This window comes from Cinclus cinclus, chromosome Z (assembly GCF_963662255.1).
Source record: "Cinclus cinclus chromosome Z, bCinCin1.1, whole genome shotgun sequence".
Lineage (NCBI taxonomy): Eukaryota > Metazoa > Chordata > Aves > Passeriformes > Cinclidae > Cinclus > Cinclus cinclus.
In genome coordinates this window covers 48,902,201-48,919,678 of record NC_085084.1, presented here as the reverse complement: position 1 = coordinate 48,919,678, position 17,478 = coordinate 48,902,201, and the positions used below count along the sequence as shown (strand labels likewise).

The window sequence follows — 17,478 nt, the reverse complement described above, 5'->3', positions numbered from 1 at the left end:
GCACACAGTGACAGAACACATTAGACTGAAAAAATAATAATTAAATAAAATGAACACATTCTCTCCTCATCCATTGCTCTTGAGTACACCAAGAAAACTTGAAGATGCATAGCTTTGGTAACTGGCTGCTTATCATGGCTCTTCACAGATGTCACACAGTAATGTGACAATGGAAAGGACTCAAAAATTGCTCAGCATGAATACATAGAGCCTACAGGCCTGTGTAACATGGGACACTCAGGAAAATTAGTTCTAATTAATTTGTAGAGTGGATTAGTTAAAAATCAAACTATTCCTTGGTCAATAATCTCACAAGAAATTAAGAAGCAAGTTTAACTTAGTTTAGGTTAATTCACTTCACTTGCAACCCTGCAAGTATTCAACATCTTTATGCAATCCCCTGTAAAACTCACACTTTTGGTAATTTAGTTAAATTTACCTGAGTATCTGAGTATAGACAAGACTTTAAAAAGGAAATGGTCATTAACTACCACTTCTCTGTAAAACATGAAGGATGAAATTTTATCTAGCTTATCTAATCACAGACATCCTTATAATAACGAATAAAGGCTCTGATGTACTTAGTTGAAATGCAGTCTCACATGAATTCTTTTCAGCTGGGGGAAAAAGGACAGGGAAGTCACCTCCCCTTCTAGAGAAATGACACAATGAGCTATGATCAGGCACATATTACTGTATCTGCCAAAGAACATATACATGGGACATCAGAATAAACTTAAACTGGACAGCTTTATGAAATATTCAATTTTTATATTTACACTATAATTAGTACAAAACTGCCTTTAATTTTCTGTAGAACAAGACAATATCTACTGGACTTAATACCCTAGTATGTCAAATCAACTACTCTGAAGTATGATAAAGGAATCTAAGAAGTTATAAAGAATAAGACACCATTTTCAAACTATACATAGTGTTTGCTTTTGCTTCTAAAAAGGTACTTATATCCCCAAAAGGTTTTTAATTTTAAATAAGCAGGGCAAGCAGGGAGGGGACAAGGGAGAGGACTGGGTGTTGTTACTAAAGCCTTTACTGTAGTAAACTAAATATATTTACAATTTATACAAATGTTTGACCTTCAACAAAAATACAAAAACATATCACAAGATGCAAAACCAGGAAACAAGTTCATCTGAAACACTGCTGCTCTACACAGACAGAATGCAACTTGAACTGCAAGGAACAGAAAGGTATTTATCCCCCATATTCAGGCAATGAGAAAAATTTGAATGAGGTCACAAAAAGGAAAAAAATAAAAGGCTCCAACATTGTTCAGTAGACTTGGCTTTTAAAAATTATGTCAAAAACCTAGGCTACATTTGTCCATCTTGCCTCTGTGTTCCATTCTGGTCCACGTAGCCAATACTTAGTTGCTGGATGTCGCCTTCTATTTTGAAAAAACTGGAGTAGATCCATGGCAAGGCCTGAAACCTCAACACTTTTGTTCCTTTCAAAAATTCAAACCCTTTCTACTTCTACAAACAATTTTGGCCCAGTTCAACCTCTAAAAGAATATCCCCGTCATATTTTTTTTTCAGTAGATAACTTCATAGACTGTTGCTTTTTTGTCTCCAGAGCCAGTGACAATGTACTTATCATCCACAGAGATGTCACAGCTAAGCACTGATGAAGATTCTTTGGACTAGAAGAAAAATAGAAACATATTGCATCATTAAAAAGAAGTCTGTTTACCCTCATTTCATCATCTCATTTTAGGTAGATAACATATGAGTCCACTCTTGGAACTCTGCATGTTTTATTATTTTTCATTAAAAGCAGTATCATCCTCACCTGGAAGATACTAGCTCCATAAGGAGTTCTCCATGCATTAAGGAGGTTATCTTTCCCAGTACTCACAAACCATTTACCTAGAATATAAACCAGAAGGATTACACAAACTTGGAAGAAACATCTGACAAATTCTGAGTTTTCAATTCACATGAGTGAAATCTGTTAACTAGTTACCTTTACAAAAGCTCTTACTACTAATCAATGCAGTACTTTTGCTTACAATCAGTGTGGATGCTCAGCCTGTTTTCAGTGTGTTACACACTAGGAAATCCCTAAACTCTTCAAAGAGAAATAGCTTTCTACATATTAATCAATCCTCAGAGCAGCCTCTAGACAAACAGATGGTTGTTTGTAGATAAGTGCATTTGAATTCATAAAACAGAGGTATTTATGCATTACTTGAGAAACTGAGATGTAATAACTAATAACTATGAAATAACTAATCAACAAAATTAAGAGCCCTGACCTCCAGTTCTATGCTCAGGGCAACTTACCACAGTAAGCAAACTTGAGTGACAATACACAACTCTCATGAAGGTGCAGTTGATACTTGTCTGGTTTATTTACATGTAGCACTTCAACATTGCTGCTTTCCATTCCCACAGCTAGCCATTCACCAGTAGGACAATAACCAAGGGAAAATATCTGAAAATTAAACCATATTTACACCTTTTAATTTTTTTCCTATAGACAATTTTTTTCTGCTGTTAAGATAATTTGGGAGAAGGAGACAGAGCTAAGGGCAAGTTCACATAGCTCAATAGCAAAACTGCAGTTCAAAATTCAAGTAACTAAATAACCCCTGTTTTACATATTAACTTAGAAAAATAGGGAAAGAATAGTGTCAGGCTATAATTTCCTTCTGTAATCTAAGCACATAAGAAAGCTTCAAAACTGTGTTGTGAGCAGTCAAAAGGAAGAGAGGAAACAATCCGCCAGTTCTACTGGGCTCAGTCTTAACTTTGATTCTAAGGGTTTCCTTCCCATCCCACACATTGCCACAAGCTGTAGAAAAGTCCAGTTACCTGTGATGTGAAGTCATGCTGTTGTAGCTGTCTCCCTTCTCTCAAGTCCCAGGATCTGACAGTGTTATCCAAACCTCCTGTCCAGAGCTTGGTACCATCATTAGAAATGTCAATACAGCTGGCTCCATCTGTGTGGCCCTGGAATTGCCTGATAAAACAAACCAGATTGAATAATGATTTCCTGCCAGAGCTCAAGGTAAACACTGTTGTGGTGTTAGTTTTGGACTCTGTACATGTGTCATCTGTTCTGTGTCTGACGATGAGCAAGAATCAGCCCCCCCCCCCCCCCCCCCCCCCACTGAGCATTAAATACCAGTATTACAAAAACATTTTCCAGGTACTAGAGGAATGAACTGCATCATGACTAGCTGAATAAAGTCAAATATTTCCTATCAGATTTTGAAAAAAATAAAACAAAGCAACAAACCCCTCTTCCCTCCCCTAAAACCCAAATCACTTGTGAGAATATTAAAGCAGAGTAACTACAGTTAAAACCACTAAGGATAACTTGGATTAAATGAAAGCGGTCAGAGAATAAAACCTCCAATTTCAGAAAACAGCTTCTGTATTTTTCTTTGGCTGCAAGTCAAGAAGATAAATAACAAGCAGATATACTAATAGAAAGGGATCCAGATGGAGATCCAGATAGTTAAACACAAGCATTGCTGAGTCACAAAGTTGCATTCTCTGTGGCAGGAGATTAGAAAAATCTAAATGGTGCAGTTTGTTTTATAACCTTCTCATTAGCAACTCTCAGCTTTCAGCAACCAGAAGGTCATCTCAAGTTTTTCTTAATCCTTTGGCAAAAGCATTCTGAGGCTCCTGCATTTTTCATCAGCAATTAGCTTCAACAAAGTCCTAGGCCTCAATGTGAAAGGTGGAGGGGGGGTGTGGAAAAGACAACTAGCTTGGGAATGAGGGTATGAATCACCAAGAGCTGCCACAGAAAGGTCACACACCACTTTTTGTTTAGTGGCTCTTGTCTCAAAATTGCATGTGTTATCAACCAGCAAGATCAGTGTGCAAGTGATGGGAACACATACAGCAAACAATTAAAAAGCAAGACCTTTAATAGACATGTATAGATGTACCTTCACACTCTAAGCATGCACATGACAAAGTGAAAACTTTATAGAACTAAAATTGTCTTTATTGACCTAAAGGTTCAACAGGAATTTGCACACACATTAACATGACTCTCTGCATGTAATTTTCATCTAACTATGGATATACAGGAAGTTTAATAAAACACAGCAGACTAAACATATTCTTTGGTTTTTGTGTTCAGAACTTTCAATGCATCACAGCCTTTCCCAAATTAGACTCTCTTTTCTCAAAATATTGTAAGCCACCACTACTTTGGAAAGCATAACCAGATTTGTCTTATAGTAAGCCCCTATGCTTTCCTAAAGAACTGAGAGGACCCACCCTCTCAACTACTTTTGTTAGATTAATTTTATTACTTGCCATTGCAAAATAAGAACTGAAAGTACTATTTTTTACTTAACAAGACTTAAGACAAAGGAAAACAACAAACCTCAAAGCACTACCTAAAAGGCATGTTCAGTCCATATCAGTAACAAGCCAGCAAGAATGCTGCTTGTAGAAACCTGAAGACCAATCCCAAATAATAGAGACCTGCAGGAGCTTTTACATTGACTACAGTAGGTTATGGAGGTTATGAAGCAACCCTGAAAGCACATCTTCCAAGACTAGTCTGAAGCTAACAAAACTAGTTTCTGTCCAGCTTGGGTGTAAACCATTCCTTTGAATAAGAGACACTATTTACTTTGCTGTCATAAAACCCTATTCAGGGAAATAAATATTTATGTAGCTGTCCAAAGAGTAACTTCTATTAAAATTTTCTGTAAACGACTCACCTGACCAATGTCTGATTGTGCAGATCCCACACTGCAATGTTCCCATCACTGCAGCAAGAAAAGCAGACCTTGGAATCAGGGCTGATAGCCAGAGCATAGCAGGCAGGTGCTGAGGATGTCAGCTCAGCTTTTATACGAGGAGTTGGAGCTGCCAGGTCCCAAATGGATAATGTGCTGGCTTCCCCACCAACAATGAGGGTGCATCCATCGGGCAGCAATTTACAGGAGCGGATGTAGTTATCTCTGTTCTGTACAACACAAATCACCTCAATTACGTGCCTGCCAGTAATGACCACTAATACAATTCTGACTGCATCAAAGTTTCAAACTGTTTGGTACATTTTCTATTACCAAAGTACTGTAGAAGAGCCAGCAGATCCTAAAAAGTTGGAAACATCTACTTCTTACCACTACTAAGAAACTGCAGCTGCAGAAATTAAAACTGCAGACTCCTGTTTCACAGTCTACTCTGTTTCAAATGTGATGAATGGCAAGTTTTCTATCTCATTACACAAAAACAGAGCCAAAGTATGCTTGCTTTTCTGCAAATGTACTCCATCAGTGAAGGTCACCAACAATAGAAATATTACAGCAAATGACCTTTCACGTGGCATTTAACAGCCCTATATGAAAATGTCATTCTAGTCTCATGCCCTTCAGATTTTTGAATTTTTCTTTCAAATACTATTTTACATTTTCAGTATTAAAGTTGAAAGATTAAGGATTCCTGTATTGGTCCTATATTTATGTTGGCCCTTTGTTTTTCAACATGTTTGTTATTGTACATATTGATCTCTCATTTGTGATACTATTGTTGATTTGAGAGATACTGTGGGGGAGTTAGTGACAGAAGGCATTTCTACCTTTCCTTATTTCTACCTTGCTTGGCTGGCAACAGTTTTTTACAAAATTGATGATTAAGATCTGTAACTCAAGATATATAAAAAAATCACTGCAAGAATTATTTAACTGCATTCCTACTATGATTATTTTTTTTAATTTGCAGCAAAGGAATAGTAAGTAGGGCAGTGAAAATGTTGACTTAATAAGTCATTACTGCCCCATAACTAAAATGAAGACTCTGCATCCAGACAGATACCTGCCAGAACAGAAAACCTATTCAACTTCACTATTACTACTAGGTAATTACAAAATGATAGCAGTAAAGAAAGGATAAAGGGCAAAAAACCAAAAAACAAAACCCTCATCACATTTAATTAGATCTATACTGAAGCTAGAATTTTCATTCACAATACATATTGCTGTGCTTGACAACATTAAGTCTTTTCAGTTAACACTGCCCAAACCTCCATGTTGCTTCTAGTGGGAAGCATCTCTTATTGAGCTATTACCATTTCTGAGTTAGCTTTTCAGCTACCTATACTTTTGCACCCAGATCCTTTTGTACTCTGTACATGTGAAAATAACCACCCTATATGTGTAACTAGTGGATCATGAACAAAAATCATAGCAAAACTTAGAATAACTTCTAGCACTGTGTCACATTATTTCAGTATGTGGCTGCTATCACCTTATAAAAATGAGGTTTTTGTTCCTTGTGTGAGTGAAAGACCTAGGAAGGTTCTCTGCAGCCCTGCATAAGACAAGCTGCCTTCCTTTTAAACTCATGCACAAAAACCATCTGTCTAACTAGAAAGAGAGAAAAAAAATCATGTTTTATTCAAAAGATGATGTACACGCTCTATTCAGAAATCTGATCTAACCTGTTATTTGACCCTTAGTGACAATTTTCAGGAAACAGATCTGCCTGCTACTTCCTTCTAATCTGAACAAAATCCAAAGAAGGACAGGTTTGTGTATTTTTTTGTTGTTGTTGCGTTGTGTTTTTTTTTGTTGTTTTTTTTTTGAGTCTCTAAGGAGAGGCTACCCTTGTGCATAAATTCCTGTTCACCTACCAGGCAGTCCAGCTGAGAGACAGGGCTCTTGTTGCCAGGCTGGCTGATGTCCCAAACCTTGACACACCCCTTCCCACCCGTGTACACGTGTCTGGTGGGGTTGCTGATGGTAACTGCACACACAACTTCCCCGTGGTTCAGGGTGTTGATCTGACGGGCATGGCGAGGGATTCCCGGGCCGATGAGGGCATCAGGAGGGAAAGGAACTGGCTGCATCTGGCCATCTGCAGTAACATGAAAGGAGTAGGCTCTTTTGGGGAAGGGAAAGACAGAAGACAGAACAATTTTACATATCAGCCATTACAGAACTACAATGCAAGTAAAACAGTATTTTTAATCTTAGTTCTTTGCCAATCATTTTATGAAAATCAGAGCTATAGTAATAGTGCCTAGTAATATGGGCAGATGAAACCTCAGGAGGAGACAAGGATTCACAACAGAAATTTTCAGCTTGCCTCAGCTGATGTATTTGTGTAATGGGGAAGTAGGTTAAATTCCACCCTTAACTCTACAGATCGAGGTCAAGGTTGTTATCCCTCAGCCACTTAATCTAAAGACCTTTCGGTCCCTGGCTTTCTAGGGAGCAGTTCCAAGTCTCATCATCACAAGTCCTACAGCAGCAATCCCTCACCAGGCACTACTCTCATCCTTCCATGAGGCTTACACCTGTTGCTTTGCAGTACCACAAGCCAAAGTTTTGCTTGATTCCTGCACCTCACCTTTAACATCATCACTGGATGTGCTTCTATAGCCCTCTTTCTAGCTGGCAAGTAGTACTTTAGACAGAAAATAGAAACACACAGAGTGGTTGCACAACAGATTTCATCAGAAACTTGATATAATCTTCTCATAATTATGTTTTCTTGAATAAGTACATTGAAAAACCTGAAAGACTCAGTTTTCCAGGTACTTTTGGCACTACAGAAATACCTTTTATTTGCATTCATTGAATGATTTCAAGTTTATGGGAACTGAGGGCTGAGGAAGTGACATTCTAGCACTGAATAAAAACACTCCTCAGGGAAAGTACATTAAATTATTTTTTCATGGTCACTGAAAGGTTTAAAGTCAGCTCCACTCAAGGACAAGGGCACAAACACCAACTAATAAAGGCTTTAGGCACAGGGGGTGTTCTTTGTTTGCTTTTTTTAACTAATAATGAAAATACTAGTGTAAAAGGCAATCACTGTAGCTCAACTATTAGTATCACATCCATCTTCCAAGAACCCAACAATAGATATTCTATTAAATCTTCCGTTCTGAATAATAAGGTAGTATTTTCAAGGTATTTTATTATATGTTCCCAAGTATCACACAGTTTGAAATGAAGAAAGATGCCTGCTTCTGGAACAGACATCACAAAGCAACTGAACCTGCCCTGCTCCTGAGCATACAGTATTCCTTTGAAAAAGCATGATGAGGGATGAAAAAATTCTACAGCTCTTTCATACAGAAAGTAAGACTGGAAACAGTCAACCCATGCAATTTTGCATTTTTTTCTTAAGTGAAGGGTAGAAACTGGTTAACAGTAACTGCTCTTAAACAGAAGAGAAACTAATAGTGCATATGTATGCAACTCCTAAAATCATTCATGTTTCATGGTTGGATGTATAAGCAGAAAGCTTGCTCAGAGAGTACAAAGAAACAGAGGAAGAGCAAGTACAAAAAAGAGCAAAAGATGACATATTTTCTTTTTTCTGGTCACAAAAATGTCAGGAATGGGAAATGTAAGATAGCAAAGATAGTGCAATGTTCAGTCCCATACCTGTACACAAGGCATACATTTATCAAATGTATTTTGTCCCAAGGGACCCTTTCTGGCTCTTTGTATGAAGAATTACAGTAATGATAAAGGCTTAACAAGAAACCCATTCCTTTCTGTGAAGAGGAATGGAGACAAAACGGTCCCAAAGTAGTTATTCACTAAACAGATCAGACACAGGACAGGAGAGGAAGCAGAACAGGAATGGCAACAAGACTGCTTGAGGCTGAACTGTTCAGGTTCATCAACAGAATCCAACATAAGACTCATAGTATCTGAGACACTGAAAAGCTTGGCCCCATCCTGGGCTCTAGATCAAAGTCAGTTGCAGAGTATTTGTTAGCTGCAAGAGTACACAGAACTGCACAACTTTGAAGTTTCAGCCTGCCCTTGCTTTTATCATGGACTGAAGCAAAACAATTAAGCATGTATTAGGCAATTTTTTCCAGCATGTCCAAGATGAATAATCTACTTGTTCATGACTTTTTTTTTATTTGAAGGTTACAGCTTAAATGTTCTGCTCAATTCAAAATACCTAAATAATTAGTATTTTGAAATGCTTAGGTGCATACACAGAGCTCCTCAGTTCTTGCTGAAATGGGGTGTAAGAAAGACAATAGAAATATTTTTCAAGCACTTCTTGTTCACTGTAAAATTGCAATGGATCTTTTGCTTTGAAACAGCAGAATATTACCCAGTGTATTTTTTAATCATGTAGAATTTTACCAGAATGTCTATGTTTAAAGTGAGGCTATACTAATCATAGAAACAGTCACTCTTTTTTAGCATTTGCTTCTAAGACTGGTTGATCAAGATGCAAGATCACTGAGTTTGACGGCCTAACAAACAGACTAGTGATAGTTTCTGACAAGTCAAGACAGCGTTTTCTACAGTGCAAATTACCGGCTATCCACTATAGAAAGAAATGGCTACATTTTGCCAAATCTCTGACAGGACAAGCATGCAAAACAGCAAATATTCCTGTTTGCTTGAAGATATGTGGCATAAAATGCTAGCATCACCACAGCCAGCATACTTATGGTATGGTAGTCTAGTGACTTGTATCTGCTAGGAATTATGGTATGACTTTTGTTACACAATCCCTTTTGACCCTGAAAAGGCTTGCATCATTTGCCAGACTGACACTACTGACACTCCCTGGATAAGGAAAGCATCTGTCTCCAGAAGAACACAGGACTGAAGACAGCAGTGCAAATTACTGTTTGCAGCTCAGTTGCTGCAGCCCTTAGCTTCCTCTTCATCAGGTTACCATGAGAGAGATCCTGCTGCTTCTGGGAAGGACTGTACTGACAGTTCTACACCTACAGAACACTCAATTTTTAATGCAATAGACATACTCACAGGCCTCAATTCTTAAAAATGACAAGAATTTTCATTATCTAATCTCAAAAGAGTAAACAGCAAAATCTGGCAAATTCTTGAGTTCCCTAAAGTTCACGACTTCTTAACAGGCACCACTTGACCACTCATTTTTCTTTTAGAACTGCCCATGCATGCCAGAAAGTGCTGTTTGGTCTCATGACTAGCAGTTTTGTGTCTCACTCAGAGCATTCTGCCTGCTATGAAAGATGGCTATCCTATAATGGATTCCATGATTATCCATCTTTGATCAAAGGAGAGTCCTTCCTTGTGTTGGGCTAACAACAAACAGAGAAAATTATGTTATAAAACTTCAATTAAATTTAATATAAAATAAGCTAAGTACATACCAAGAAATACATAAATATACACTTTTAATTAACTGAATATTATGACAAGAACAATTACAAGACAACCTTCTGTGCCTTTTACTTAGAAGAGTTCTGAGAAATAGTATAGTGTCACATATATTATTTCTGAATAATGGAAATAGTCTGCTGAATTACTGCATCCAGAAACTTCTCTCCTGTGTGTCAAAGCAGTAATGAGAACCTACAGAGTTCCTATGGTTAAGTGATGCTAATACAAACCAGTTTCTCAGCTTAACATTTCAATTTCAAAATAAGTATACAGCAAGTATCATCTGATATGCTGAGTACAGTTCACTACCCAAGAATATAGCAAATTAACTAAACTACCTGTCAGCTACTCTCAGTATTCAGACTGACATACAAAAGTAACCTGTACAATTCCTACCTACTAAAATTGCATGCCTTAAAAAGAAAATCCCTCAAAAACTTCCAATTCATCCCTTCAATTCAAGCAGACTTTTTTGACTACCACAATACCTCCAAGAGAAAAGCATGAAAGCAAAAAGTTCTTTCCACTCATGACTGCATTTTGCTTTCAGCTTTTCTTTGCATTACAACTGGCTTGTTTTTAACTGTAGCTGTCACAAGAAACGGTGAGCATCTGAGTGTGTTGTTCCATCACACAGAACAAAATGCCAAGAAATAAGGATAGGGTTATTTGTACGGAAATGACCACATTTTCATCTTCATACATGTCACGAAATAGTTCTATTTAGAGATAAATGGCAGAGATGCACAGAGTCCTTAATCTCCTATAATACAGTAAAATTAGCCTCCCTTTGCAATATCACTCATTGTACATTCAATGTAGAAGTATGAAGATTTGAAGAACAGAATAGAACTGAAATCAAGCAATTCCAAAAGAGTATAGTACACTTCTCTAAAAACACAATGAAAAGTCAGCTTATAAGTAGGAGAAAGATTTAACATTTACCACATAAAATTTCCCTTTCCTACCAAAAAGAGAAACATGTATTTTCAGTTCTTTTCACTGTCCAGGAAAACAAGCTGAGAAATATATTTGTCCTCAACACTACCTTTAATTCAGAATTTTAGACACCAGGGAAGCAGTACAGTGGGCATAAATCTTACCACTAATCTTGAAACTCTGTATTTAGTCCAGAGTCCAACTATTAGAAGGCATGGTTCACATAAACCAGAAATCCATAAGAACGTTAATTTAGCAGCAATAGAATACTAAAAAATAAGTACTTCTTAGAAAGACTATGCAAAGCAAAAAAAAAAAAAAAAAAAAAAAAAAAAAAATTACAGCAACACACCAAAAAACTTAACAGTCCAGGGCATCTTTAAATACATCGAAACAAAAGAGTTCATGACTCAGACACCACATCTTCATGCCAAGTGGGTTTTTAACGGGCCACACATTTTTCTAATAAGCAGATCATTAACAGATCTCAGAACATACAAGGGTTAAAAAAACCTGGGTGCTATCAGAAGTGTCTGTCCCTTAGAAAGAAGGGAACATAATTTTCTCTCGGATGAAAAAACAGCATAAGCATAACCGTAGATAAAAATATGTGCAGCCTAAAGCATACACATATGAGTGGGAATTCCATAGTTCAGTTTGAAAATTCTCTATACCACTTGCAACAAGACTCACTAAAACTTCGCATCTAATAAAACAAATTCAATATGTCACCATACTTGCACTCAAGAAAAGGGCTGGCTTTGAAAATAAATAAGGCATACTCCACCAGTTTGCATGATTATATCTGCTCTGTACAGAAAACACAGGAGAAAAACAGGAAGCAGGTGAGATACTCGTAAATGCAGCAGGTAGCAGACAGCCATCTAGCCAATCAAGACTAAAACATGAGATTGTTTTACAGCTGGCAATGGAAAGACAATTCCATGAGTTTATGGATATTTAGACTTGCTTCAGTAAGATAAGCAAGGAAGTAATTTTAGAAAAAATGTACAAGTAACATGACCACAAAAAAATCTAAACATTGCAGAACACATTAAATGGAGACTAGGGAGTATGTATCAAAGCAGTGTGAATAAACTGGTAAAACATTAAAAAAACCCCAAGCAACCCCCACACAGCTTCCCCCCCGACAGTAATTTACCTAAATTACCAGAATACAAAGTAAAGCAGTATACATAAGCTGTCCTTTTGTCTTGAATGGAGTAACAACCAGAACTGAGCCACAGAATAATTCTGATTGAAGAAAAATAGGTTTCACTAGATTATGATATTAAGGAGAGGCATTAATAATGAAATACTTCATTGAAAGTTTATGACTAACTTGTTTAGAAGTAAAAACTTAGAGCCACTCAATTATGTGATTTTCAAAAGCACTTTATGTAAGTATGCCAAATTCTATGAAAGTCAGCAAGAATAGGTCTGAGTTTTGAGTACAAAGCCTGATCCTTACTGCACTAAATTTAAATACACCAGCTTTGATACACAACACCAACTTGTTGAGCCCTCACTTCACTAATCTTCTCAACACACCACCAACTTCAAGTACAACCAAGATTTAACAGGTTTCTCACAATGTCAACAGATAGCTAAACCTGTTACCATAAGAATGGTGGATAACCACAAAAACACATTCAGGATGGCCTTCCAAACTAAGTCTCCTGCTTTCCTATTGTTAGAGAAAAATATCAGAAGACAATATACACTTTTTTGCCTGTAATCTGGTACCCTTTCAAGGACCTTTGCAAAAGTGACATTACAAGATATTACTAGTTATTAACAGGAGTCCAAAATCAAAGTGAACAGAAATACATGAGTATATAATTTTCACCACAGCCTGTCTGGCAACTTAGCATCCCTAAAGTAATAGTTTCTAAATGTTTCCTGAAACTGCAAAAGGAAAACTTAAATTTATTGCATATTTTAAGAGGTCATATATGCTCATGAGTCTACTGCACTGGTTAAGTTCACAGTCAGTGATCTACAAAAGCCAAAATACTGAAACATTTCATGTATGCTGATGAATTTATTTTATTGAAGCATCAACAAGTCACAGCATCACAGAAGCATTTCATTTAATAACTGCTTCACCAATAACTAAAACTTTAAAATAAAAAGAACTTATTATGAAAAATCTTCTACATCTATTCACTACCTGCTCCACAACTGCTTCATCATCCTTTTGTTCTCCAATTGCACTCACATAAAAGTTCTAAATAGCTTGCTCCGTTATGCAAGGTGTGTGCAATCTGCTACTAAAGTAACTGCTCCAGATACCCACTGTCATCAGTTGCATATTCCCATGCCTGATAAAACAACTACCAGACAAGGAGTCTGCAAGTTTGCAGTACACATTTATCCTTAGTGTAGTGCAAATTTTAGTTTCAATATAATTTTATCTAACACATTTTACCACTATTTACCATTTAGTTTGTAGTCCACTTAATCTCCCCTAGAAAGAATGAAATAAAAAAACCTTGAAGTATACCTTCAACAACTTTTCCTGGGAATTAGGTATATTCACACCTGTTGTGGGATATGACAGCTACCATTTGAGAGCTTTTCTGCTGCAGGTTTTACCTGGAGAAGTCTAAAACACCCTCTTAGAAATCTACAGACACTATCCCCTTTGAAATCCCCGTTCAATGATAAATATAACTCCATTTCCCCTAAACACTGCAGATGTTACCAAAATGTTAAAAGTTACTTACGGTTTTCCCCCAGGAATCCCTGCTAGATTTGGAGGGATTCCAGGTACTCTCATGTGAGGAGGAGGATCAAACCCAACCTGACAACAAAAAGTGAATTAATCTCACACTTGGAATTTCTCATCCATTTGTCAGCAACTATCTTTTCTCCACTCCCAAGATATTATGCATTTAACCAAAGGATGGCTTTTACCCACAGTATCAAATAACTGCATGACCCTCCACTGGGGGGCAAACCCCAGACCTTTTCCCTGAGCATACTTCTGATAGAAGCACTCATAAGAAAGCAGAAAACAATTTATCGTGCATTCACACCACTGAGCAAAACACAGCAGGCCTGGTCAGCAGGGAGAGTCCTGTGTTAGCCCTGGAATTAGAGTCCATGTCAGCATCAAGCCATGCCAGCGCTCTTTACTCCTGAGAGAGCTACCACTTACTCAGGCTGGCAAAGTGTGGTGCTGGAAAGTTGCTCCAGGCCTCAGCTAGGATCTCACAGACTTCACAGGGCTCTGTGTGGGCACAGCAGCTGAGAGATCTCTCACAGAGACACATTGTGGGGTGCAAACAAACTTGTCCACAGCTTAAAATAACTTCATTCTCTTTACATAGTGCAATTCCACTGAATCTTTATATCTTGAGTAAGTATATCAAATAATCCAAGCAGAAATTTTGGACCAAAAAGACTTAGTAATACTTCTGAACATTATACTAGAATAAATATTGTTATTACTTTAAAAGGAGGGTGTAGGCTATTTAAAACTTGCATGTTTTCAGATAAAAGCCCTGTTTACCAGTATGAAAAAAGTGGTCATACAAACAATAATGTGAAGTTGACAGGCATAAATCCAATTTTGCAAATTTACAAGTAGGTAAGTTTGTCTATGCAGAAAGCTGCCATCAAGTTCACATTTGCAGAATCAGGCCCTAAGTTATTTTGTGTGACAGCCACTATAACTACCAGGTTCCATTTACTTACTACATCCACAGCAGCATCTACTCTTAACACACCTGATCTCAGAGCTCCAAAATAGGTACTGACCAACTTCTCAGGTTGATTTCAACAAAAAATCACCAACAAAACACAGGGACAGAGACTCAGATAAAAAGACTTTTACATAGCTCAAGATTAATTTGTTATGTCTATATGGAACACAAATGTGGTTCAGCAACAAAAAAAGCAGATGTCCACAGCTACAGTGAATTACTTTGTGTCTTTCGGAACTACTTTTTCATTTACAGCAGCACAAAATAAGTTTCTGGCATTTGTTCATCAGTTAAAGCCCTGATGAAGGTGAAGGACAAAAAGAAAACATACATTCATACACTGAGATTCTTTGTTTTCAAGGTGCAAATTTGTTTCTTCAGCCACATAGCAAAGTGAAGCATGCAGTGAAGCACGCAGTGAAGATGTCAAGCCTCTGGCACTGTTAGGAGTTGGGGATTCTGCAGTGCTAAATGAAGCATATAGCTTTTCTCACTGAACCACAACTCACAGGACTGAGACTGCATACAACGTATGGCCTACCATAGGAGATCTTCCATAGGCAACTACAGCAGCTGCAGCAGCAGCAGCACTCATCTGGGGTGACATATTGTGCAGACTGGCATAGGCTGCCCCTGGACTGGTTAACTCTCCATTCATGCCAGCATGAGGTACCATTCCAAATGGAGCAGGGTACGGTCCTGGTACTGCCAACGGTGTCCGCAAACCTGCAGCTACAGAACAATGAAATTAAGTGGGTTTATTTATGTACTCCTGCATACAGGAAAGAAGCCCCTTTTTCTCTTCCTTAAAATACCTCACCTACCCCTCTCACACACTGTCAAGAAATATTGCCATAATCTGTCAGCACCGCCAGCTCTTTTCAGTGTAAATAAGATCTACTGGAGTCTGAACTTGCTGATTACTTCTAGCAATCTCTTCTAGCATTACCAATTTCCATTTCTGTAATATTCCCCTGTTTACATTAATCTCTTCTTTGCCAAATTAAGCAGTAAAGCTGACAGGCATGGTTTACACAGCTCATGTCTGAAGCAACTGTGTGTACCAGCCTGAATAGCAAAAGTAAACTTCCCCCAGCATTTGTCAAGCTGTGCACTGCAGCAAATATTAGTAGACTCAGACAAAGACTGTGGAAGAGATTGCATGCAGAATAAGTACCAGAAACTTCTGAGAAGTCTTTTTATATTGCATTCAGTCTCTGGATTATTTGCAAAAAAAGATAAAGACAAAAGTAAACAAAGAAGACTAACAGACAAAGATATTCAAACTCCTGATAATCCAAACATCTGCTTCTCATCAAGCCCTCTCTTGATACCAAGAACAAAGCAATATATTTAGTTAACAGTCACATGTGTAAAAAAAAGATTAATTTTGGAACCATAAAAACACATGAGGTAATGCATTTACCAGCTTGGTTAACCAGAGGGTCCATTGTTGGAGGTTTGCCAAGGCCTGGACGGAGTCCTGGAGTTGCACTAGTGCCTGGGGTTGGCACATCACCTCGAGGAGTTGGTGTGCTGGATTTCAGAACAGGCGTGCTGGCTTTTTCATGCTGGTATCATTAAACAAATTAAATGAGTATTATTTTTAATCCAGGCCATATTATACACTTTATCACAACAGCAGCTGGGATGCTGGGCACCTACTACCTAGTCCCTCAGCCAATTTTCATAAATCCACACAATGCTGACAACATTAACTCGTGAGAGAGAAATGTTGACCTTTTTGACTGCTGCCAAAATTAAAATAAGAAAAGTAGAAAGTTATTTTGCCTCTTCTACTGACATAAAAAAGGAATGCCTGAGCTAATTTTTTTCTACAAGAAAATACAGTATGCATTACCAAACTAATTTAGTTTGAAATCATTAATATCTTAATTATTTATAACAGAAAATGTAACTACAAAAACAAAATATCACCATAGTTGATAGTATCAAAAAAATGACACAGAAGTTACAGAGAATCAGATCAAATTATTAGTGATACTACCAGAAAAAAATCTCCAAGGACTAACAGCTTCTTTTGAAGAGCTGAACAAAAGCCTGAAGAACTTAGTGACTATACACAGGCCATGTTAAACCAGAAGTTACTGCTCCCAAAAAAACCCAAACCGATGCTTAAGCAACTCTTGCTCATTGTAATAGATTCACAGCTCATTTGACAGAAATGTAGGAAATAAGAAATCATAATAAGACAGAAAATATTGCTGAGGAGGAAAGCTCAATAATACTTTAAAATCTGGAAAAACATTAGCAAATTTCAGCCTCAAATGCCAGGTAATTTGTGCCACAAGTAGTTGCAGAAGAGTGGAGAGTTAGATTTTATAAGAAAGAAGACTATCTGCTACCTACCAGACCCATTTCTTTGGATTTGAGGGAAGTGGAACTTCCTGAAGAGGCTGTAGATGCTGGACTGCTGGAGGCATCCTTCTTCAGTAGGCGGGTTTTATCGATACCGTTTTCTCGCGGCGAATGAGTGGGACTTGCCCTTGGGGAAGATGGATCCTAAAGCAATGGGAAGGGAGGAACAGCATAGAACCATGTCACAAACTGGTACACAGACACCATGAAGGTATCTATGGGGAAAAGAAAAAAAAAAACAAACAAAAACTAGAAGAATTTAAACAGTAAGTGCAAATGACATTTTTTTATCTTTGTAGAAAAAAACAAAGCTGA

At 37.5% G+C, this 17,478-nt stretch overlaps 1 protein-coding gene across 8 annotated transcripts in view; it reads right to left on the bottom strand.

Moving 5' to 3' along the window:
* Positions 1 to 1,555: 1,555 nt before the first annotated feature.
* TLE1 (TLE family member 1, transcriptional corepressor) overlaps positions 1,556 to 17,478 on the bottom strand; it is a 70,749-nt gene continuing 54,826 nt past the window's right edge. For 3 of the 8 annotated variants that reach the window (XM_062513758.1, XM_062513759.1, XM_062513760.1), the window contains 10 exons: positions 17,155 to 17,307; positions 16,211 to 16,355; positions 15,326 to 15,516; positions 13,804 to 13,880; positions 6,634 to 6,883; positions 4,718 to 4,965; positions 2,838 to 2,985; positions 2,307 to 2,457; positions 1,813 to 1,889; positions 1,556 to 1,663 (listed from right to left, as the gene is read on the bottom strand). In XM_062513758.1, the coding sequence (XP_062369742.1) occupies positions 1,556 to 1,663; positions 1,813 to 1,889; positions 2,307 to 2,457; positions 2,838 to 2,985; positions 4,718 to 4,965; positions 6,634 to 6,883; positions 13,804 to 13,880; positions 15,326 to 15,516; positions 16,211 to 16,355; positions 17,155 to 17,307 (1,548 nt within the window). Of the gene's footprint in view, positions 1,664 to 1,812; positions 1,890 to 2,306; positions 2,458 to 2,837; positions 2,986 to 4,717; positions 4,966 to 6,633; positions 6,884 to 13,803; positions 13,881 to 15,304; positions 15,517 to 15,564; positions 15,578 to 16,210; positions 16,356 to 17,154; positions 17,308 to 17,478 lie in introns of all 8 variants that reach the window. The other 5 variants (XM_062513761.1, XM_062513762.1, XM_062513757.1 and 2 more) reach the window with 5 other exon arrangements.